This window comes from Oryctolagus cuniculus, chromosome 7 (assembly GCF_964237555.1).
Source record: "Oryctolagus cuniculus chromosome 7, mOryCun1.1, whole genome shotgun sequence".
Lineage (NCBI taxonomy): Eukaryota > Metazoa > Chordata > Mammalia > Lagomorpha > Leporidae > Oryctolagus > Oryctolagus cuniculus.
In genome coordinates this window covers 153,361,723-153,385,801 of record NC_091438.1, presented here as the reverse complement: position 1 = coordinate 153,385,801, position 24,079 = coordinate 153,361,723, and the positions used below count along the sequence as shown (strand labels likewise).

Genomic DNA, 24,079 nt, shown 5'->3' with positions numbered 1-24,079 from the left:
CCCCACTATCTCCATGAGCCCCAAGCCAATCAACATACAGTATGTGAGGACCCCCCCCCCAAACCAATGGGCACCCCTATAGAACAACCCAATGAAAAGATAGCAATGCCTTAAAAACTCTGCGCACTTCTAGAAAGCAGGTTCTGGTTCAGGCACTCTGCCTGGCCTCCTCTCAGACCAGACGCTTTTCTGTCATTAGCCAATCAAATAAAAGTTTCCACTTCTCAGCAAATTATTTCCTGGCTTTTTATTTCTATACTAAGCTGAGGGAAAGAACCCACAAAACTCACTCTAGCAAACGCTCTCCACTCCACAACAGGTAACAGGGGCCTTGACAAAGCGTCAACCACAGTGGTAATGGGCAATTGGTTTAAGCTAAAATGACTTTTACATTTAGAATCTGTGATGACAATTATTAATCAATAGTACCCTAAGTGCAATAGGGACAAGGGCTATAAAAGCCAACCCTTCAAACTACAAAATCCTGGGACCAGAGCTGTAGCACAGCAGAGGTAAAGGTGTAAAGGTGCCACCTACATATTGGCACTGGTTCCTGTCCCAGCTGATCCGCTTCCAATCCAGATCCCGGCTAATGGCCTGGGAAAAACAGTGGAAGAAGCCCACGTATTTGCACCCCTGCCACTCATGTGGGAGACCCAGATGAAATGCCTGGCTCCTGGCTTAGGCCTGTCCTACTGTGGTCACCTGGGGAGTGAACCAGATGTAAGATTATCTCTGTCCTCCTCTCTAATTCTTTCAAAAACATAAATCTTAAAAAAAAAAAGTATAAAATTCTGCAGGCCCCAAATAACCTTCCAAATTTTTTTATAAGTACCATTTCTTTATCTTTGCAATTATTTCACAGAAAGAATTGTGGCTGTCGCCGCGGCTCACTAGGCTAATCCTCCGCCTGTGGCGCCGGTACCCCGGGTTCTAGTCGCGGTCGGGGCGCTGGATTCTGTCCCAGTTGCCCCTCTTCCAGGCCAGCTCTCTGCTGTGGCCTGGGAGTGCAGTGGAGGATGGCCCAGGTCCTTGGGCCCTATATCCGTGTGGGAGACCAGGAGAAGCACCTGGTTCCTGGCTTCGCATCAGCTCAGTGCGCTGGCTGTGGCAGCCATTGGAGGGTGAACCAATGGCAAAGGAAGACCCTTCTCCCTGTCTCTCTCTCTCTCTCTCTCTCTCTCACTGTCTACTCTGCCAGGGAGGGAGGGAGAGGAGGGAGGGAAGGAGGGAAGGATTTATTTCTTGCAGGGAAAGGAAGAGGGGCCTGTAGCACTGGGGAAGCAGAAGGCAGCTTCTTCTCATGAGTAGATTTAAGTCACTGGCCTGCACATCTCAGCAATGGTTATATAATAAAAGCAAACAAAAGCTAGCCCTCCAGCCCATTCAAAAATAAAATAAAGTAGTCCCACTCCATATGCCTCCCAAAGAGGAATAGTAACTTGTTCATAGTTACGCAGAGAATTGGTGATTGTACCAGGAAATGAAATTCTCATTGCCTCACTCTTATAGTCTAATGCCCTTTCTGAAAGGCCATGTTGCCTCCCACCTAGTGGTCAAAGTGGTAAGGCAAGGCCTAAATAATTAAGGAACCTGTCCAAGGAAAACCCAAGTTTCCTTATTCCTGAGTTCCAGCCTTGAAAAGCCAAACGAAGAATGTTTTGGGAAAAGCTTGCCAACAAATCTAGCAAAATATTTAATACTCAATGCACTCTATTTCTCCCTCACACCAGTCCTTTCAATCTTAAAATTGTGCCTCTTTAGGCCGGCGCCGCTGCTCACTAGGCTAATCCTCCGCCTTGCGGCGCCGGCACACCGGGTTCTAGTCCTGGTCAGGGCGCCGGATTCTGTCCCGGTTGCCCCTCTTCCAGGCCAGCTCTCTGCTGTGGCCAGGGAGTGCAGTGGAGGATGGCCCAGGTGCTTGGGCCCTGCACCCCATGGGAGACCAGGAAAAGCACCTGGCTCCTGGCTCCTGCCATCGGATCAGCGCGGTGCGCTGGCCGCTGCGGCCATTGGAGGGTGAACCAACGGCAAAGGAAGACCTTTCTCTCTGTCTCTCTCCCTCACTGTCCACTCTGCCTGTCAAAAAAAAAAAAAAAAAAAAAAAAAAAAAAAAAAAAATTGTGCCTCTTTAAACTGTCTTGTCTCATGAGTACAGAAACAATTATATTTTTATTCCCCCCCACCCCGGAACGTTTGGGTCAAATAGAAGAAAATCTAGTTTCTTTTTCCCAGAAATCTGTCATAGTAGGACTGTGCATTAATGTACCTACTATGGAATCTTAACCACACCCCTGAGTTGTTGAGTAACTAGCACAGGCATGTTCCATACACTCCCCAAATATCTGAGCTGGAAACAACAAAAGATATTCAGAGACCTTAGTCCTGGGACAATAGCTTCTGTCAGTCAACCACAATTCTCACAAGTCCACGTTTCTGCTCTTCCTTCAACCTCACACCAAACAGCACACTACCCTGCACAAGTGCTTGAGAAGGTCATGTGAATGAATTCGCACATTAGCACAGCAATGTTGGCAGTACACCAATACTAACGGCAAAGTGTAATTAAAGAAAATCAAAGACTTAGAAAAGCATATTATTCTTAGCATTTACACAGCTTTGACAAAGACTTGAGGTTCCAGCAACTTATCCTTGAGACTAACACTAAAATGGGTCTGGCAGAGTTTCTATGCCAAGGGAATTATCTCGTAAGAAGGTAAAGGACGCCACTTCATCCCTTACCTGATGCCAAAGGTCGGATCCACTCTTTGCTATTTAGGTCGAGTCTCCAGAGGTCATTGAAAGCAGCATTGCAGCTACTCTGGGTGCAGCCTCCAAACACATACATAGACTGGTTAGCATCATAATAGCATGCACCTAGAAAGGAAACAGTAAGTGAACACCTGCTGTTTAATCCTCAGGCCCCTCCAACACTTAAACACACTCCATATTTCTCAAACCTCAATTATTTTACACATTTAGCAACTTTTTTTTAAATTTTATTTATTTTATTTGAAATTCAGAGTTACATAGAGAGAGAAGGAGAGGCAAAGAGAGAGAGAGAGGTCTTCCATCCACTGGTTCACTCCCTAGATGGCCACAACGGCTGGAGCTGAGCTGATCTGAAGTCAGGAGCCAGGGGCTTCTTCCAGGTCTCCCATGTGGGTGCAGGGGCCCAAGACTTAGACCATCTTCTGCTTCCCCAGGCCATAGCAGAGAGCTAGATAGAAAGAGGAGCAGCTGGGATTCAAACCAGTGCCCACATGGGATGCCAGCACTGCAGGTGGAGGCTTTACCCACTACACCACAGTATATGCCACAGTGCCAGCTCCCACATTCAGCAACTTTTATAACCAGCCTTTATTCTGGTTCACTCCCTAAATGCCTACAACAGCTGGAGCAGGGCAGGCTAAACCCAAAAGCCAGCAACTTAAATCTAAATTTCCCATTTGGGAGCCGGCGCCGTGGCTCAATAGGCTAATCCTCCACCTTGCGGCGCCAGCACACCGGGTTCTAGTCCCGGTCGGGGCGACGGATTCTGTCCCGGTTGCCCCTCTTCCAGGCCAGCTCTCTGCTATGGCCAGGGAGTGCAGTGGAGGATGGCCCAGGTGCTTGGGCCCTGCACCCCATGGGAGACCAGGAAAAGCACCTGGATCCTGGCTCCTGCCATCGGATCAGCACGGTGCGCCGGCTGCAGCGGCGGCCATTGGAGGATGAACCAACGGCAAAGGAAGACCTTTCTCTCTGTCTCTCTCTCTCACTGTCCACTCTGCCTGTCAAAAAATAAAAAAAATAAAAAAATAAATTTCCCATTTGGGTGGCAAGGACCCAAGAACTTGAGTTATCAACAACTGCCTCCCATCCCAGAGTGCTCATTCCAGAGAACTGGAATCTGAAGCAGAGCTGGGTCTGGAGCCCAGGCACTCCATATGGGATGAGGGTCTTAACCACTGTGCCAAACACCAGCCTCATCTATAATCAGACTCTTGTCTTTAAGTTGGTCAATATCACAGTAAAGCTAGGAAAATTGTATTTCAAAGTATGTGAAGCAAACCAATGATATTATTAAGTAAGATAGTATAATCCTAGCAAGGACACCAAAGAATTCAAATTAAAGGCTCAGTGAGTGGAATTCAGCACAGCCACGTAATTACTCTAGAGCTAGGCAGACAGAGTACCAACAGATGGATTTTGTCCCCTCTTCTCCTCCAGTCCGCCTCTTATTGTTTTTGTTTTCAAAAGAACCTGAAGCACAAATTCATAAACAAATCTTTATATCAAACACGATGGGAAAGAATTTTGTACTTTTTTAATTTTTATTTATTCATTTGTTTATTTGAAAGGGTTATAAAGAGAGAGGAGAGGGAGAGAGTTCTTTCATCTGATGGTTCACTTCCCAGATGGCCGCAACAGCCGGAACTGTGCTGATCTGAAGCCAGGAGCCAGGAGCTTCCTCCAGGTCTTCCACATGGGCACAGGGGCCCAAGGACTTGGGCCATCCTCTACTGCTTTCCCAGGCTACAGCAGAGAGCTGGATCGGAAGAGCGGCAGCCAGGACTAGAACCGGTGCCCATATTGGATGCCAGCGCTTCAGGCCAGGGCATTAACCCGCTGCGCCACAGTGTCGGCCCCTGTACTTTTTTTTAAATAAAAAATATTTATTTATTTGAAAGGCAGAGTTAGAGAGAGCAAGAGAGAGAGAGAGATGTCTTCATCTGCTGGTTCACTCCACAAATGACTGCAACAGCCAGAGCTGGTCCGATCCGAAGCCAGGAGCTGCTTCTGGGTCTCCACATGAGTGCAGGGGCACAAGGACTCCTGCTGCTTTCCCAGGCACATAAGCAGGGAGCGGATCAGAAGAAGAGCAGCTGGCACTCAAACCGGCACCCATATGGGATGCCGGCACTGCAAGTGGGCTTTAACCCACTGCACCACAGCGCCAGCACCAAGCATCTTAACAGGTAGGCCAAGTGGCCGCCTCAGAAGGGTCTTTTTGATTAGATGATTATATACACATCACCAGCACCATTCCCAAGAAAAAGGGCCAAGGTTTGCGAGAAGTGTTGTTCCCCCAAAACCACAGTCTATGTGAGAGACACGAGAGCTAAGGTCTGCTACCTTGCCTCTCACTGGAAGACTCAGTCTTTATCCTTTGAAAAAGGTGACCACACAGTCCTACATTTACCACCTTGGCCTTTTCTTTTATTTCCTTCCTTTTTTTTTTTTTTTTTAAGATTTTTGTTTATGTACTTGAAAGTCAGAAAGTTACACAGGAGAGAGGAGAGGGAGGAGAGAGAGGGAGGAGAGAGGAGGGGAGGGGAGGGGAGGGGAGGGGAGGGGAGGGGAGAGAGGGAGAGAGGGAGAGAGGGAGAGAGGGAGAGAGAGAGAGAGGGAGAGAGAGAGAGGTCTTCCATCCACTGGTTCACTCCCTAAATGACTGCAACGGTCAGAGTTGAGCTGATATGAAGCCAGGAGCCAGGAGCTTCTTCCAGGTCTCCCACACGGGTGCAGGGGCACTTGGGCCATCTTCCACTGCTTTCCCAGGCCATAGCAGTGAGCTGGATCAGAAATGGAGCGACCAGGACTTGAACCGGTGCCCATATGGGATGCCGGCACTGCAGGCGGCGGCTCTACCCACTACACCACCGCGCTGGCCCCTTTCCTTACTTTCTTGAATACGTTTCTTAGAGGTGGGTGTTGGGCAAGTGGTAAAGACACTGCTTTAAGATGCCTGCATCCGGCCAGCGCCGCAGCTCAGTAGGCTAGTCCTCTGCCTGTGGCACCGGCACACCGGGTTCTAGTCCCGGTCAGGGCACCGGATTCTGTCCTGGTTGCCCCTCTTCCAGGCCAGCTCTCTGCTGTGGCCTGGGAAGGCAGTGGAGGATGGCCCAAGTGCTTGGGCCCTGCACCCGCATAGGAGACCAGGAGAAGCACCTGGCTCCTGGCTTCGGATCAGCACAGTGCGCCAGCCGCAGCGCGCTGGCCACGGTGGCCATTGGAGGGTGAACCAACAGCAAAAGGAAGACCTTTCTCTCTGTCTCTCTCTCTCACTGTCCACTCTGCCTGTCAAAAAAAAAAAAAAAGATGCCTGCATCCCACATCAGAGTGTCAGGTCTGAGACCTGCTCCCAACACCAGATTCAAGCTAATGCAGACTGTGGGAGGCAGTAATGACAGCTAGAGTGGCTGAGTCCCTGTCATTCATGTGAGAGACCTACCTAGATTCAGTTATTGGCTCTTGGCTTCAGCTTCGCCCAAACTATATTCTTGCAGACAAGGAGAGCCAGTCAATTGATAGAGATATCTTTCTCTCTGTCTTTGCCTTTCAAATAAAAAATAAGTGAGACAGTTTTCCATTTTCGGACCTGCTTTGTGGCACAGTGGCTTAAGTTGCCACCTCTGACACCTGCAATCCCCTGAGTGCTGGTGAGACTCCCAGCTGCTCCATTTCCAAGTCAGCTCCCTGCTAACATACCTATGAAAGCAGCAGAAGATAGCCTAGTACTTAGGCCCCTGCAAATGGGAGATCTGTGTGTATGTGTCTGTGTTTGTCTCTCCATCACTCTTTCAAATAAATCAATAAATTATGTGAAAGGCAGAGGGATCTTCCATCCCTTGGTTCACTCCCCAAATGGCAGCCAACAGCTGTGGCTGGGTCAGGCCAAACCAAGAGCCTGGAATTCCACCTAGTTTTTCACCAGGATGGCAAGGGCCCAAATTCTAGGGCTGTTTCTGCTACTTTCCCAGGCAAATTAGCTAGACTGGAAGTGGAGCAGCCAGTACATGAGCTACCATGCATATGGGATGCTGGCATTACAGGCGGTACCTTAACCTGTTGCACCATAATGCCAGCCCCCATTTTGGATTTTAGGAAGAGATCTTAGCAAAGCTTTCCTTTCCATCCATTTCATGCATGCCAGAGGGGTAAAAATACCTCTCAATGTTGATGCAGGGAAAGGGGGTAAAAAAAACCCAGAGATTCAAGGCAGTAGTACATACCTTCAGTGATCATCCAGGGTATCTGTTGGCCTAGTTCAGTTTAGCACACCACTGTTTTTAAGATCTCTCCTGGGGCCAGTGTTGTGGCATAGCGGGTAAAGCCACCACCTGAAACACCTACATCCCACATGGGTGCCAGATCAAGACCCCGCTGCTCCACTTCCAGTCCAGCTCCCTGCTAATGTGTCTGGGAAAGCAGTGGAGGATGGTCAAGTACTTGAGCCTGAGAGGAGGCTCCTGCTCCTGCCTTCAGCTTGGTCCAGCCCCAGCCACTGGGGAGTGAACCAGCAGATGGAAGATCTTTCTCTGTCTCTTCTGTCTCTGTATAACTCTTTCAAATAAATAAATAAATATATCTTAGAAGAAAATATCTCCTTAACTCTAACTCCATTTATTTAACGTCAGAGAAAGAGAAATGCTACTACTGACTTATTCAATGCCACTGCTATAATTACCTGTGTGATCTACACCAGCTCTGGGGATAACTCACTTTTTTTCCCCCCAAGATTTTATTTTATTTATTTAAAAGGCAGAGTTACAAAGGTAGAGGCAGATCCAAAGCCAGGAGTCTGGTGTTTCTTCCAGGTCTCCCATGTTGGTGCAGGGGCCCAAGTATTTGGGCCATCTTCTACTACTTTCCCAGGCCATAGCAGAGAGCAGGATCGGAAGTTGAGCAGCCAGAACTTGAACTGGCATTCATATGGGATGCCGGCACTGCAAATGGTGGCTTTATCTACTATGCCACAGTGCCGGCCCCCAACCTACTTTCTTATCTTAATGCAGTCCACCTGTTGGTCTTTTTTTTTTTTTTTTTTAAACACTTATTTATTTGAAAGACAGAGTTACAGAGAGAGGTAGAGACGGAGAGAGAGGCAGAGACAGAGAGAGAGGTCTTCCATCCACTGGTTCACTCCCCAGATAGCCGCAATGGCCGGAGCTGAGCTGATCCAAAGCCAGGAGCCAGGAGTTTCTTCCGGGTCTCCCACATGGGTTGAGGGTCCCAAGCACCTGGGCCATCTTCTACTGTTTCCCAAGCCATAGCAGAGAGCTGAATCAGAAGTGCAGCAGCCGGGACTCATATCTGCTCCCATAAGGAATGCCAGTCCTTCAGCCCAGGGCTTTAAAATCTGGGGCAGAACAGTGCCGGCCAACCTGTTAGGTCCTTTAAGGAATCCATCATGGAGGCCAGCTCAGAAAACTGCATTAGTTAAAGGGCAATAAAATCAATGTGTATAGTCACCCAGTAATCTTTTTCTTCTTCTTCTTCTTCTTCTTCTTTTTTTTTTTTTTTTGCTTTGTAAGATTTATTTATTTATTTGAAAGTCAGAGTTACACAGAGAGAGAGAGAGGGAGGGAGAGGGAGAGGGAGAGAGAGGGAAAGGTCTTCCATCTGCTGGTTCACTTCCCAGATGGCTGCAATGGCTGGAGCTGTGCTGATCCAAAGCCAGGAGCCAGGAGTTCCCTCTGGGTCTCCCACGTGCAGGCAAGGGCCCAAGGACCTGGACCATCTTCCACTACTTTCCCAGGCTATAGCAGAGAGTTGGATTGGAAGTGGAGCAGCTGGGACTCAAACTGGCACCCACATGGGATGCCGGCACTGCAGGAGGCGGCTTTACCAACTCTGCCACACAACACCAGCACCAATAATCTGAATGTAAGGAATAAACCAGATTATCTGACCACTAACACTGTGCAGTAATGGAGCTCAGGCTTTCCAAAATTTCTTTTCAAAAAAAAAATTAGGGAAAACAGAGATGTGAAAAAATAAATGCTATCTAATCACACCTGCAAACCATTTACTATATCACCAGAACTCAAACATGTACAGTGGTATATGAAGATTTATATGGGGCTGGACCTGCGGTGTGGTAGGTTAAGCCTCCCCCTGTGGCACAGGCATCCCATGTGGGCATGAGTTTGAGTCCCAGCTGCTCCACTTCTGATCCAGATTCCTGCTAATGTGCCTGGAAAAGCAGCAGAAGTTGTCTCAAGTGCTTGGGCCCCTGCACCCACGTGGAAAACCTGAAAGAAGCTCCCGTATCCTGGCTTCAGATCAGCCCAACTCCAACCACTGCAGCCATTTGGGGAGTGCACCAGTGGATAGAAGACCTCTCTCTCTTCCTCTCTGTAACTCTGCTTCTGAAATAAATAAATAAATCTTTAAAAAAAATTTTAGATGGCCTTACATTTCCCACTCTCTTTACCTTTAAACTTTTTTTTTTTTTTTAATTTGAAAGGCAGGGTTACAGAGAGAGAAGGAGAAGGAAAGAGAGAGGTATCTTCCATCAGGGCTGGTGTTGTGGCATAGTGGGTAAGGCCGCTACCTGCAGTACCGGCATCCCATGTGGGCTCTGGTTTCAGTCCCAGTCCCAGCTGCTGCACTTCCGATCCAGTTCTCTGCTATGGCCTGGGAAGGCAGTCGAATCGAAGGTGGCCCAAGTCCTTGGGCCCCTGTACTCACGTGGGAGACCCAGAGGAAGTTCCTGGCTCCAGATTGGCACAGCTCCGGCCATTGCAGCTACTTGGGGATTGAACCAGAGGATAGAAGACCTGTCTCCCTCTCTCTGCCTCTCCTTCTCTGTGTAAAATAAATAAATATTTAGGGACTGGTGCTGTGGCTCAGCAAGTAAAGCAGCCACCAGTAGTGCCGGCATCCCATATGGGCACTGGTTTGAGTCCTAGCTGCTCTACTTCCGATCCAGCTCTCTGCTATGGCCTGGGAAAGCAGTGGAAGGTGGTCCAGGTCCTTGGGCCCCTGCCTATTTCTAATCTACATCTAAATCTTTTTTTGTTTGTTTTAAGTTGTATTTATCTGAAAGGCAAAGTTACAGAGAGAGAGGGAGAGACATAGAGATCTTCCATTTACTGCTTCATTTCCCAAATGGCCACAACGGCTAAGGCTAAGCCACGGCAAAGCCAGGAGCTTCTTCCCGGTCTCCCACAAGGGTGCAGGGGTACAAGGACTTGGGCCATCTTCTGCTGCTTTGCCAGGCACAGTAGCTGGCAGCTGGATCAGAAGTGGAACAGCTGGGACTTCAACGTGCACCCATGTGGGAGGCTGGTGTCACAGGTGTGGCTTTGCCTACTATGCCATGCCAGCTCCTAAATCAGTTTTTTTTTTTTTTTTTAGACTTATTTATTTGAAAGACAGAGTTACAGAGAGAGGTAGAGACACAGAGAGAGGTCTTCCATCCGCTGGTTTACTCCCCAGATGGCCGCAATGGCTGGAGCTGAAGCCAGGAGCCAGGACCTTCTTCCAGGCCTCTCACGTGGGTGCAGGGGCCCAAGTACTTGGGCCATCTTCTACTGCTATCCCAGGCCATAGCAGAGAGCTATGTTGGAACTAGAACTGGCGCCCATATGGGATGCCAGCACTTCAGGCCAGGGCTTTAACCTGCTGCGCCACAGCGCCGGCCCCTGGACTTCTCTCTCTGCCTCTCATCTCTCTGTATAACTCTGACTTTCCAATACATAAAAAATCTTTAATAAAAAAAAAGTGAAGTCCAGTGAAATTTCACTATTCATGTTTCATATTTGCTAAGAACTGCAAATAACAAGGCATCAAGTCAAAGGCGATTAGTCAAACAAAAGGATGGTTGGAACATTTCAATTTTCATTAAAGAAGCCCAATATCAGATATCATGGTCCATTTACACCAATCTTGAACTTAAAACGCCAAGAATTAGGGCAATTCTGAACTGAACCACCTGGTGCCAGGCATAAATGAAAATGTTTCTCCTCTTGATAATCTTCCATACCTCCAAAACAGAAATTAGCAATGTCCCATGGCTTCTGAAACCATAATTAAATTAGTGACCATTGGAACAATGTTAAATTAGCAAATCCTTGATTTTCAACTGAAAGTCAAGGGCTCGTTTCTGTCTCCCTGCTCCTCAGAGATAAAGTTGTGGTTTTTTTTTTTTTTTTTATGATTTTATTTATTTATTTGACAGGTAGAGTTACAGACAGTGAGAGGGAGAGACAGAGATAAAGGTCTTCCTTCTGTTGGTTCGCCCCCCAAATGGCCGCAACAGCCGGAGCTGTGCCGACCCGAAGCCAGGAGCCAGGTGCTTCTTTCCTGGTCTCCCTTGTGGGTGCAGGGGCCCAAGCACTTGGGCCATCCTCCACTGCCCTCCCGGGCCACAGCAGAGAGCTGGATTGGAAGTGGAGAAGCTGGGACTCCAACTGGTGTCCATGTGGGATGTTGGTGCCACAGGCAGAGGATTAACCAAGTGAGCCACGGCGCCGGCCCCAGAGATAAACTCTTAGCAGCTAAAGCTTTCTTCATGTAGCAAGAGAACACAGTGCCTTTATTTTTCAAAGAAGCAAACAATCTTCTCTATTTGGACTGAAAACGCAGCCAGCAGCTCAGCCCCTTCAGGTCTTTACCACATGTATTTTAATCCTGCACTAAAACAGGGCGACCAGCATTTTCCTGCTTCACTTTGAGCAAACGAAGGTTTCTGGAAGAGGAAGGCATAGCCCCAAGTATGCAAAGCCAATGGGACTGGAACTGAGTTTCATACACAACTGTACTGTCAATGACCAGGAGTCAGTATCAGCAACGATGGGAGAGGAAGGGAGCCCATGTAGGCAGCTGTATTTAGAACTCAACTATAATGGAATGAGGAAACAAGTACATATATTACACTCAACTGACAAGCATCCTAGTGAACTCTGTTTGTTGCCTATTTTTAAGACACTTATAGGTTGATCTTAGTGGGAACACCCAACATGTTTAAATGGGCCTTTCAGAAAAAATTAAGAACTAATCCTTAGTGTTCAAGTAGTCATTTTCTTTTGCCCAAGTTCTCCAAATAGAATATTTTCCTTTCAAAACATGCAGACCACTGGAATATGCTATGTAAAATAGTTCATAGTACAGTATGAATACTGTGCTAAGTGATAATATTAAGAATGTTTATTCCAACTGTTAAATCTCTTCGAGTTTTCTGCAATGGGCTTGAGTGCTCCATGAACTATTACAAGCATATCTCAAATTAATATCTAATAATCCCTATTCAAATAAAGGTCAAATATCTGCAATTTAATTACACAGCGAGCCAGCAGTTCTTCACAGTTCTGAATGCTTCTCTTCTGTATTACAATCATCTCAAGTGTAAGATCTTCCAGCAGTTTCCTATTTTCCACACACTATGTGGAACATTCAATTAATGCTCGCTGAATGAAGAGCACTCTAATATTTGCATTTTCAGATGTTAAATTCTCTTTTGTTGCTCCACTGTCTCCAGGGAAAAGTCCTGAGGCATTTATCCCATACTTAACGAGACTATGCTGTCATGTGTCTCATACCTACAAGCCAGAACAGATTTGATAAGGTCTGTAATTACATAACTATGGAATAAGCAAGGGTGGTTATCCAGCCTGGGCCTGCAGGCTCCTGCAGGAGCACAATCAGCACGTATATGGAAATACCTGATCGCACGTGCAGCCTAAGCAGTAACACATTTTTGAAAGCATTATGTTGGAGACTCAGCGGACCCCTACATCAATCTGAAAAGAACATCCATTAATCAAGGCGTGTATAATTAGCCATGTACGCACTCACCAAAAAATCCAAGAGTGGCCTTTTATTCCCCCTGCCTTTCCAGTTCCAGACTTCTACACAGGAAAGATGGTGCAGTGCACACATCTCCGCTGTACTTCAGTCCACAAAACATATCAAAATTCATTAACAAAATTATTGCGTGTCAACTAAGAACCAAGTGATATGAAAAGATACAAAGGATGTCAAAAATACACTCTGCTTATCCTCAAGTAGACAACAACCCCGTGGAGAAAATACCCCTTCATTTTACAGCTTAACACACACTCTACAATGCTTCCTCAAATACATTTCTCAGCAACCCTGTGGCATACACAGAATTTGTTACACATTTTACAGATAAAGAAATTGTGGGTCAGAGGGGCTGAGGAACTTGATTCCCAAGTCCAAAGTCCTTTCCTGTTTTGTTTGTAGCCTCCCTTACACAGAGAGTGATCCAAACAGGCATGCATGAACTGCATACAGGGGAGGGCAAGCTGAAGGAGAGAAGAGCTTCATTTCTGGGTGGGGGATTTGAGAGCAGTTTATGAAGAACGTGGATTTTGGCTTTGTCTTGAATATGAATTTTAGAGGACACTTTTGCTAAAAGAAGCAGCAGAAAAAATTCCAGGGATGCAAAGGAAAGGGAGGGGGAAGGAGGCAGGGAGAGTGGTGAAATCACAGTTCCCCAACAGAGCCAAGCAGTTCAAAACACAATGAGAAGGCTCATGTGGCTAAAGACTGGTTGCGCAAGGAGGCGACAGTGAGTCACCCTGGGAAGGTAAACCGGGGCTGAAAGCCAGGTAGACTGGAAACACTTGGTGCAGAAAGGCTGAGGCTTTTTGGTAAAAGAATGGGAAGCTGGCTCTGGTACCAGCCTTGTCATGTTTCCCAACGGGACAGCTGGTCATTCTGGACAGGACAATTCTCTGTGTGTAGGACTGTCCCAATCACTGCAGGACATTAAGCATCGCTGGCCCTTGCCTACCAAAGGACTGTATGCTTTCCAGGTGAGACAACAACGACCTCACACATCCCCAAACATCCCAGCAGGTGGCACTGTCCCTGGTTTTAGAGGCAGCTGCCAACAGGGTCTGATTGAGGTTCAGATGGAGAAAGAAGAAAGGCAAAGACCATTTAGAGGCATACTGTGATAATTCATTAAAGACACAATGATTGGGTCACAAACCAGAGAACCCAGAAAAGGAAGAAAAAGGATGAAGACAATTACAGAGATAGAACAGAAATCAACACAGGATTTGGCTCTTGAATACAGAGGAGAGGAATCAAGGATGAATCCAGGATTTCAAGCCTGTGTAATTGAGAAGATAATAGCGACGATAACTAAGCCAGAGAGGAAAATTGGAAGGACCTATTGAGTTACACTTTTGGGAACAGAATATGAAACGTCCGTGTATCTCTATGGTGAGACAGGCAAAATATTGTGGATCTTAAGCTCAACATGAATTAGCCAAAAGAAAGGAAATCCAGATCAAGAGAGAAATACAGCGTAGGAAGGAATTACTTGTTTCAGTCTATTTTGAACACTGCCCTTTCCCCTGCTTAACAGTTCTCAGTGGGCCAGGAAGCCAGAAGCAGTTCTGCAGCGACAGATGGAAGGAGACAATGAGACAGACGTCAGAGACAATGAGAGAGACATCAGAGACAAGGAGACACCCGGGCTTTCTTTTTAAATTTAAGGCAGCTTTTGTTGAATTCCAAGTAAAGATTGAAAAAAAACACCTTTAAAATGATTTTTTATTTATTTGAAAGGCAGTTACTTAGTGAAAGAGAGAGAGACAGAGACATCTTTGATCCGCTGGTTCACTATTCCAATGGCTGCAACAGCCAGTGCTGGACCAGGCCAAAGCCAGGAACCTGGAACTCCATCCAGATTTCCCATGTGGTTGGCAGGAGTCCAACTACTTAGGCCATTTTCTGCTACCTTCCCAGGTACAATAGCAGGGTCAGAAGTGGAACAGCCAGGACTCCAACTGGTACTCACATGGGATGCCAACCTCTGAGGAGGCAGCCTAACCTGCTACACCACAATGATGGCTCCTGAAAAAAACTCTGAGGTAAAAGCAAGTACCCAAACCCACGAACTTCTGAACTTCTTTGAGCTTACTTACTGTATTATTCCTTTCCACTGCCCCTTCAAATAAGTCATTCTAATTTTTGTATACCATCATTTGTATACCACCAAAAAAAAAAAAAAAAACATCTAGTTAAGTGAAAAATATTTTCCTTTTCCATTAGAAAGCTGAGCTGTTGCTGGCAAGAATTGTTCATCCTTGAATACTTCCTAATCTGATTTCTGTTTTACCCAGATTTCATCAAATTTTCCTCTCTGAAGGTTGTAATACTTATTTGAAAAAACACGTGAGCAAGAATGGTGCTGTGGCGTAGCAGGTAAAGCTGCCGTCTGCAGTGCCAGCATCCCATATGCCAGCATCCCATCGAATCTCGGCTGTTCCACTTCAGATCCAGCTCTCTGCTATGACCTGGAAAAGCAGTGGAAGATGGCCCAAGTCCTTGGGCCCCTGAACCCATGTAGGAGACTCAGAGGCGGCTCCTGGCTCCTGGCTATGGATTGGCACAGTTGCAGCCATTGCAGCCATTTGGGGAGTGAACCATTAGATGGAAGACCTCTCTCTCTACCTCTGCCTCTGCCTCTCTGTAACTCTGCCTTTCGATTAAACAAACAAATCTTTAAAAAAAAAAAGAAAAAAAGAAAAAAGAAAAAATACACGAGAGAGTAGAGGTGGTGGCACGTGTGACGTGATGGGTTAAGCTGCCATCCCATAGAGTGCTGGTTCCAGTCCTGGTTACTATGCTTCTAATCCAGCTCCCTGCTAATGTGTTTGAGAAGGCAGCAGAAGATGGCCCGAGTCCTTGGGCTCCTGTCACCCACTTGGGAGACCTGAATGGAGCTCCAGGCTCCGGGCTTCAGCCTGGCCCAGCCCTGGCTGTTGCAGCCACTGGGGAGAGAACCAGGAATGCGTGAAAGACCTCTCTCACTGCCTCTCCCTCTCATTCTGCCTTTCAGATAGACAAAACACATTTTTTTAAAAGTAAGTAAATAAAAAAAAATATGGAGAAAGTTTATCTCTACCTCTGACTCCAAGTCTCTATAGGTTAAGTGAAGTTAGGCCTCCCTCAACTACAAATACTAGACTTTCCAGTACATCATTAAATATTTTCAGTAAGGATGCATTTACAGTTAATTCCAGCAAGTCTCAAAGTGTGGTCTGAGAACACTTTAGATTTTTTCAAAACTATTTTGAATAATACTACTTGCCTTCCTTATTATGTTGATATTGGCACTGACAGTACAAAAGCAATGATGGGAAAAACAGATGATGGAATTATAGCATGAATCAAAGTGGTGGCAGTAAACTTATAGGAATAACTGTGCTAGTCACTTGCACATATTCACTGCTTAAAACAAATAAACAGGTGGGCATTTGGCATAGTGGTTAAGATGCCACTTGGAATGCCAACATACCATATCACAGGACCTGAGTTGAAGTGCTGGCTCTATTCCAATTCAAGCTTCCTACCAATGCACACCCGGGAGGGCAGCAGTGCACACCTGACCCGGGAGGGCAGCAGTGCACACCTGGGAGGGCAGCAGTGCACACCTGACCTGGGAGGGCAGCAGTGCACACCTGACCTGGGAGGGCAGCAGTGCACACCTGACCTGGGAGGGCAGCAGTGCACACCTGGGAGGGCAGCAGTGCACACCTGACCTGGGAGGGCAGCAGTGCACACCTGACCTGGGAGGGCAGCAGTGCACACCTGACCTGGGAGGGCAGCAGTGCACACCTGGGAGGGCAGCAGTGCACACCTGACCCGGGAGGGCAGCAGTACACACCTGGGAGGGCAGCAGTGCACACCTGGGAGGGCAGCAGTGCACTCCTGACCTGGGAGGGCAGCAGTGCACACCTGACCTGGGAGGGCAGCAGTGCACACCTGACCTGGGAGGGCAGCAGTGCACACCTGACCTGGGAGGGCAGCAGTGCACTCCTGACCTGGGAGGGCAGCAGTGCACACCTGACCTGGGAGGGCAGCAGGTGGCTTAAATACCTGGGTCCCTGCCACTCATGTGGGAAAACCAGACTGAGTCCCCAGCTGCTGGCTGTTGCTGAAATTTGGGGAGTAAACCAGTAAATGGGAGATCTCTGTCTCTCTTTCTGTCTCTGCCTTTTAAATAAAATAAGTAACTACACAAACAAAGCCAGTTCTGACCTCAGAGAGTCCTCGAAATGGTCTCATAGACACCCTCCTCCCCAGAGGCCCAGAGACCACACTGAGATCTACAGCTGCTGGCAGTTCACAACAGCACAAAAATAGCTCTTTGAGAGGACTGAGTTAACAAAGTTTGGCCTATTCCTTTGACCTATTTAGATTCGATTCAGACAATGATGATCTACAACTGTTTAGGGTGGTCCCCAGTAATCCTCACCTCTTGGTAGTCACATCCTTGGTCAATCCCTGTGTGAACAACAGAACAGAGTCGAAGTGGTACAGTGACTTCTGAGACTAGGTGGTACAAGACTGTGGTGTCCATCCTGCAGTGAGTACTCTATGGAGAGATCCATGTAGCCAGGAACTGAGGCCTCTGGTTATGTAGCATGGATAACCAATACACACTCCTTCCCACCAAGAGTTTAAAATGTTTTTTAAATGCATTCATATAAGCTAATAATGAAAGACAATATGAGTTAAGTACCAAATTATTATTCCAGGAAAGAATATCTTTGTAAACTCAGAATAGGAAACATTCTCTGTGGACTAGAGAATGAGAAAGCTTTCATAAAGGAGTCAAACTTCAACTGAGTCTTCCAGGAGGGGGAGAATTCAGCTAAGCGAACAGGAATAATCCAGGAAGAAAGAAACCACGCACGGCAATAGTAAAATGACAACCTGCTGCAAAGGACAGCTCTTAAATTAAGGATGGCTTTGGGGGGCCAGCACTGTGGTGTACCAGATAAAGCCGCTGCCTGCAGTCCCGGCATCCCATTTGAGTGCCAGTTCAAGTCCTGGCTGCTCCACTTCCAATCCAGCTCTCTGCTACGGCCTGGGAAAACAGTGGAGGATGGCCCAAGTCCTTTGGCCCCTGTACCCCTGTGCGAGACCCAGAAGAAGCTCCTGGCTGCTGGCTTCAGATCAGCACAGCTCCAGCCGTTGCGGCCAATTGGGGAGTGAACCAGCAGATGGAAGACAACTCACTCACTCTCTCTCTCTCTCTCTGTATAACTCTTTCAAATAAATAAATCTTTAAAAAAAAAAAAAAAGGATAGCTTTGGGGCCAGCTATGGTGTAGCAGGTAAGGCCATTGTCTGCAGTGCTGGCATCCCATAAGGGCACTGGTTTGAGTCCCAGCTGCTCCACTTCCAATGCAGCTCTCTGCTATGGCCTGGGAAAGCAGTAGAAGATGGCCCAAGTCCTTGGGTCCCCGCAACCACGTGGAAGACCGGGAAGAAGCTCCTGGCTTCGGATCAGCCCAACTCCAGCCATTGCAGCCATTTGGGGAGTGAACCAGCAGATGGAAGACCTCTCTCTCTGCCTCTGCCTCTCTGTAACTCTGCCTTCCAAATACAAAAATAAATCTTTAAAAAAAATCAAGGATAGCTTTGACAGTAAGACTAAGTTTACATTTTAACTTTCAGACAATGTACAGGAACTGAGGGTCTGGGAAGAAGGAAGTAACACAATTAAAGCAGTGACTGAGAGCTTTCTAAGAGGGCCCCTACCCCTTCCCATCTACCCTCACTGAGCTTTCTCTGTGGAGAGCCTCTGGCAAGCACACCTTTACAGGCCTATGATCCACCACACCTCAGTCTCAATTCTGATGGAAGAACAGAATAGAATATGGATAGGAATAGAATAATAATGAGTCCACAAAAAAATTTAAATGGAGAGTAAATCTAGAATAATTTTTAAAAATCTAAATTATGTCTGTTTGTCAGTATTTAAATTTGTATTTTATGGGGCCAGCATTGTGGCACAGTGGATTAGGCCACTGCTCCATGTTCAATCCAGCTTCCTGCTATTGTGCCTAGGAAAGCAACAGAAGATGGCCCAAGTGCTTGGGCCACTACTACCCATGTGGGAGACCTGGATGAAGCTCCTGGCTTTGGCTTGGCCTACCTGTAGCCATTGCAGCATTCTGGGGAGTAAACCAGCAGATGCAAGATCTTTCTCTCCCTCTCCCTCTCTTCCCTATAATTCTGCTTTTCCAATAAATAAATAAATACATCTTTAAAAGGAAAAATAAATTTGTATTTTATAACCAATAGTCCTTTGGAGCTAGAGCTGTGACTCAGCAGGTTAAGTCACTTCCTGCAATGTAGGCATCCCAGACGAGTACTGGTTCGGGTTCCTGCTGTTCCACTTCCCAGTGCAGCTCCCTGCTAAAGCACCTGGGAAAGCAGAAAATGGTCCATGTACCTGAACCCCTGCCACCCACGTGGGAGTCCTGGAAGGAGTTCCAGGCTCCTAGCTTCAGCCTGGCCAGTACTGACCATCGAGGTCACTTGGGGAGTGAACCAGAGGATGGAATATTTTCTCCTTCTCTGTAACTTTGCCTTTCAAATAAACAAATATACCTTTAAAATTTTTTGAATCAATACCCTTCACATTTAAAATTTTCATGTGACTCCAGTCAAGCTCTGTGTTTGCTGAGGATATACTATATTAAAGCAGTCACCGTGAGAGTCGGTGCTAACCTCTGGCGACTCCCTGAGCAAGATGCTCAGAAACACCCCTGACACACGCCCTCCCTTAGTTTTCCCAGTAGATGATGTCAGGTATTTAGAGCTCTAAGCGTAACCTTCTGGTCCCTTTGGAGCACAGAAAAATCCAATGAAATGGAAGAATATAAAATTATCAACAAAGCACTCACATAATACTTGGCTCACATTTTTCCCTAATTCTGATTATAAAATTAACATAAGCTCTCATTTTACATTCTTTTCAATAAAAACTCAGGCAAAATATATGCCTCAAAAGTAGTTTCTGGAAGCATGGTCCTGGGCAGGGTAGGACCTGCTGTCATGGCAAATACTTACTGTGCGAGAACCTCTGCGTGATGGGAGTTCCAGGGTAAGGGTACGTCCGGCTCTCCCACTGAATGCTTCCTTCCTGGACAGCTTTCATGAAGCCATGATAACACTGGTGGGCTACACCTGAAGACAAAAGAACAAAGCCTCAGTCTGGCACCTAATGAGTAAATCATGCTCCTGGCTATTATCTAGTAACTGTTTTATTATTTTTAAAAGACATAAGTTTTTTGAAGGACTCCAGACTCTAATTTTCCAAAAAAGAATCACAGAGGCCGGTGCTGTGGTGTAGTGGGCAAAGCCGCCGCCTGCAGTGCCAGCATCCCGTATGGGCACTGGTTTGAGTCCCGGCTGCTCTGTTTCAGATCCAGCTCTCTGCTGTGGCCTGGGAAAGCAGTAGAAGATGACACAGTGCTTGGGCCCTGCACCCACGTGGAGACCCAGAAGAAGCTCCTTGCTCCTGGCTTCGGACTAGTGCAGCTCCAGCCTTTGTGGTCAATTGGGGACTGAACAGGCAGACAGATGGAAGACCTCTCTCTCTCTCTCTGCCTCACCTTCTCTGTGTAACTCTTTCAAATAAATAAATAAATCTTTAAAAAAAAAAAAAAAAAAGAAAGAACCACAGAATTTCAAACCTGGAAGATCCAATCCTTTCATTTTACCAAGGCTCAAGGAGGTTAAATGACTTACTCAAAGTTACAAAATGAGCCCACGCTTTGTAACTCTGGTCCTCTTATATTTTGAGGTAGTATGTCAGGATAACTGATAGGATAACTGATATTCCAACGCAAAGGGGTAGGGATAACTTAGCTTTGTAACAGAGTATGATAAAACAGTAGCTGCAATATAATAGGTGTTCAGTAAATATCTCTCATTAGATCCTAGCCATCAAGCACTCTCCACTTTAAACAGGAGGTAATAATTAGCCTATAGTGGGCTATAAAATGGTGAACGCATTACTAAAGAAAGCTTCCTTAAAAGCAACAGCATTTGTCCCAATCTACAGACTCACCAAGCGTGAACTTGGACTTTGGGTGATAACAATGTGTCAGTGTAGGTTCATCAACATAACAAACGTGCCACTCAGGCCAGTGATGCTGACAGTGGGGGGCATCCTGGGAGAAGGCAGATGGAAGGGAAATCTCTGTACCTATTGCTCAGCTTTGCTCCAAAACTAAAACTTCTCTAGAGTTCTCTAAAGAGGACTGCTGTCAGAGCTGTCCTGGTGTCAACAGTTGGTCCGCCCTCAGGGGCCCAGTCACTAGGCATCACTGGCTCAGGCCTCAGAGCCCTTAGCATACTCTGCCTGGGCCTGGACTGGTGCCAGCTACTGCGGGAGGGTGGGGACACTTGGAATGCCATTTGTCCGTAGAGGCTGCTATGCCTTCTCCGAACACAGTACTTTCCAGGAGCACACGTAGGGGGAGATACTGAATCATCACACAGCAAAAGCATTCAAGGAACCAGCACCTGGGAAACTGCACTCTAAGTTCCTTATCTGCATGTGGACCTAAGACAAGATCCTGACTCACAGACGATGGCGTAATGGGACAAAATTTGGGGTTTGAGGGGAAGAATATGAGTGAACTTGGCATATGGAAGGGTTGTCAATTTTCAGGGACAAATTATATTTTCCCAAAGTGGAACAACTTCTCCCATCCTACTGGCTTCTCATACAATGTGATTTAAATATATTTCCCATCAAGAGATGAGAGGTTGGTGCTGAACTCAGCAGATTGAGCCACCACATGTGACACCAGCATCCCACATCAGAGGGCCAGCTGGAGTCCTGGATCCTCTGCCTCTGATCCAGCTCTCTGCTGATGTGCACCCTGGGAGAGCAGTGGCCACGGCCCAAGTGCCTGGCCCTACCACCTACATTGGAGACTAGGATCCAGTTCCCGGCTCCTGGTTTTGGGCTGGCCCAGACCTGGCTGTTGTGGCCATTTGGGGAGTCCAGCAGATGCAAGGTTTATCATCTCTCTCTTACTATGCTTTCAAATAACTAACTAAAACTTAAAAAAAAAAAAAAAATAAGAGAGCGAGATGAAGGTCTGTGCTCCTTCCCCTTGGATCTGGAGAGGTTTGTACCTTTGGTGGATGAGGGTCATCAAAGGTGATTTTATCAGGAATTTTGCCCTCGGGATCCAGCTACCATGCTTTGAGGAAAGCCCAAGCAGCCTGTGGAAGTCCATATGAAGAGACTGAGGACTATGGCTGAGCGCCACCCTGACAGCCAGCACTGATTTGCAAGTCACGTGAGTCATCTTAAAAATGAATCAATCATACAGCCCAAAGCTGAGCCACCCCATCAGAGACCACATGGAACAAAACTGAATTATTCCCACTGAGTGCTGCCCATATGAACAGATTTTGTGGGCAAAATAAATTATTGCTGTCATTCTGAGCCACTTTTTTTTTTTAAAGCCCATTTTTTAAAAAGTGAGAGCTCTGTCTCTGGAACACCTTGTTTTTCTAACACATTCATTCTAATGACTCATTGCATCAGAGCAGAATTTTCAATGAAAAGTACAACCACTTATGCCAATTCTGAAAGAAAGTATCGTTCCTGAATTTGTCACCTTAGCTGGTCCTGAAGCAGGAGCACAGAAATACACGTTAATCACTATCCTTATGCTACGACAAATTCACCTGGGTAAACCCGGCTGCTCCACTTCCGATCCTGCTCTCTGCTGTGGTCTGGAAAAGCAGTACAGGATGGCCCAAGCCCTTGCACCCCTGCACCCACATGGGAGACCCGGAAGAAGCTCCTGGCTCCTGGCTTCGGACTGGCCCAGCTCCGGCAGTTGCAGTCAACTGGGAGTGAACCATCGGATAGAAGACCTCTCTTTCTCTCTGCCTCTCCTTCTCTCTGTGTGTAACTCTGACTTTCAAATAAATAAAATAAATCTTAAAAAAAAAATTGGAATACTTTTTAAAAGCACAGTGGTTTTTAGTAACAATATGGTCAGCTATATGCTACCACAGTGAGCTCCACAAATATGCAATGCTGGGGGCTGGCACTGTGGCACACTGGGTTGAAGTCCTGGCCTGCAGTGCCAACATCCCATATGGGATAGGTTCGAGACCCAGCTGCTCCATTTCCAATCCAGCTCTCTGCTGTGGCCTGGGAAAGCCGTGGAAGATGATCCAAGCACTTGGGACCCTGCACCCACATGGGAGACCCAGAGGAAGCTCCTGGATCCTGGCTTCGGATTGGCTCAGCTTCGGCTGTGCTGAATGAAAGACACAGAACACCTGAGAGAAATAAGACCACTATGTTGGTCCTAGAACTAGTCAGCAATTATCTCAAGATTGTAGGATATAAGATTAATATACAGAGGTCAATTACTTTCCTATTCACAAATAATGAGCAAGTGAATTTGAAATGGGAGACTTAATATTATTTGCATTAGTACCAAAAAATGAAATCCTTAAGTAGAAAAATCTAACAAAATATATATAAGATCTATGAGAAACACTATCAAATTCTGACAAAAGAAATAAAAGAATTAAATAAATCGAAAGATACCCCATGTCCACTGATAGGAAGACTCAATACTGCCAAAATCTCCATTCTTCCAACTTTATCTACAGAGGCAATGCACCATAATCAAATTCCCAGCAAGCTACTTGTAGATATTGACAAACTGACTCTAAAGTTTATGTAGGGAGGCTGATGTTGTGGTGTAGCAGGTTAGGTTGCTGTCTGCAACACCAGCATCTCATATGAGCACCAGTTTGAATCCTGGCTGCTCCACTTCCAATCCAGCTCCCCACTAATGCACCTGGGCAAGCAGCAGAAGATGGCCCAACTTCTTAGGCCCTCCACTCATAGGGGAGACATGGATAGAATTCCAGGATCCCGGCTTCCCCAAGCAGTTGCAGCCATTTGGGGAGGAAACCAGCAAGTGGAAGATCTCTCTAACTCTCCCTTTCAAATAAATGAAGTAAATCTTTAAACAAACAAAATACAGTTTATGTGGAGAGACAAAAGACCCAGAACAGCCATAATAACAATGAAAGAGGAAAAAATTAGAGGACCCACACTATGGAACTTCCAGACTTACTATAAGTTACAGTACTTAATACAGTGTGGTACTGGCAAGAGAATACGTAAATTATCAGCAGGACAAAAAAGAGGCCAAAAATGGAGCCACACAAATAAGGTTTACAATGGAGGAAAAAACAGCCTTTTTCGACATATAGTGCTGGGACAACTGGACATCTACATGCAAAAAAGTGAATCTAAACACACTCCACCAAATCTAACTCAAAGTAGATCACAGATCTAAATAAAAAACACAAAACTGGGGCCGGCATTGTGGCACAGTGGGTTAAAGCCTTGGCCTGAAGTGCTGGCACCCCATATGGCCACCAGTTCTAGTCCCGGCTGTTCCTCTTCCCATCCAGCTCTCTGCTGTGGTCTGGGAAAGCAGTACAGGACGGCCCAAGCCCTTGGGCCCCTG

At 46.6% G+C, this 24,079-nt stretch overlaps 1 protein-coding gene across 5 annotated transcripts in view; it reads right to left on the bottom strand.

Moving 5' to 3' along the window:
- Window positions 1-24,079, bottom strand: part of FBXO42 (F-box protein 42) — a 112,398-nt gene that overhangs the window by 43,921 nt on the left and 44,398 nt on the right. For all 5 annotated transcript variants that reach the window (XM_051836545.2, XM_070079234.1, XM_070079235.1 and 2 more), the window contains 2 exons: window positions 19,620-19,736; window positions 2,743-2,877 (listed from right to left, as the gene is read on the bottom strand). In XM_051836545.2, the coding sequence (XP_051692505.1) occupies window positions 2,743-2,877; window positions 19,620-19,707 (223 nt within the window). In that variant the 5' untranslated portion in view covers window positions 19,708-19,736. The remainder of the gene's footprint in view (window positions 1-2,742; window positions 2,878-19,619; window positions 19,737-24,079) is intronic.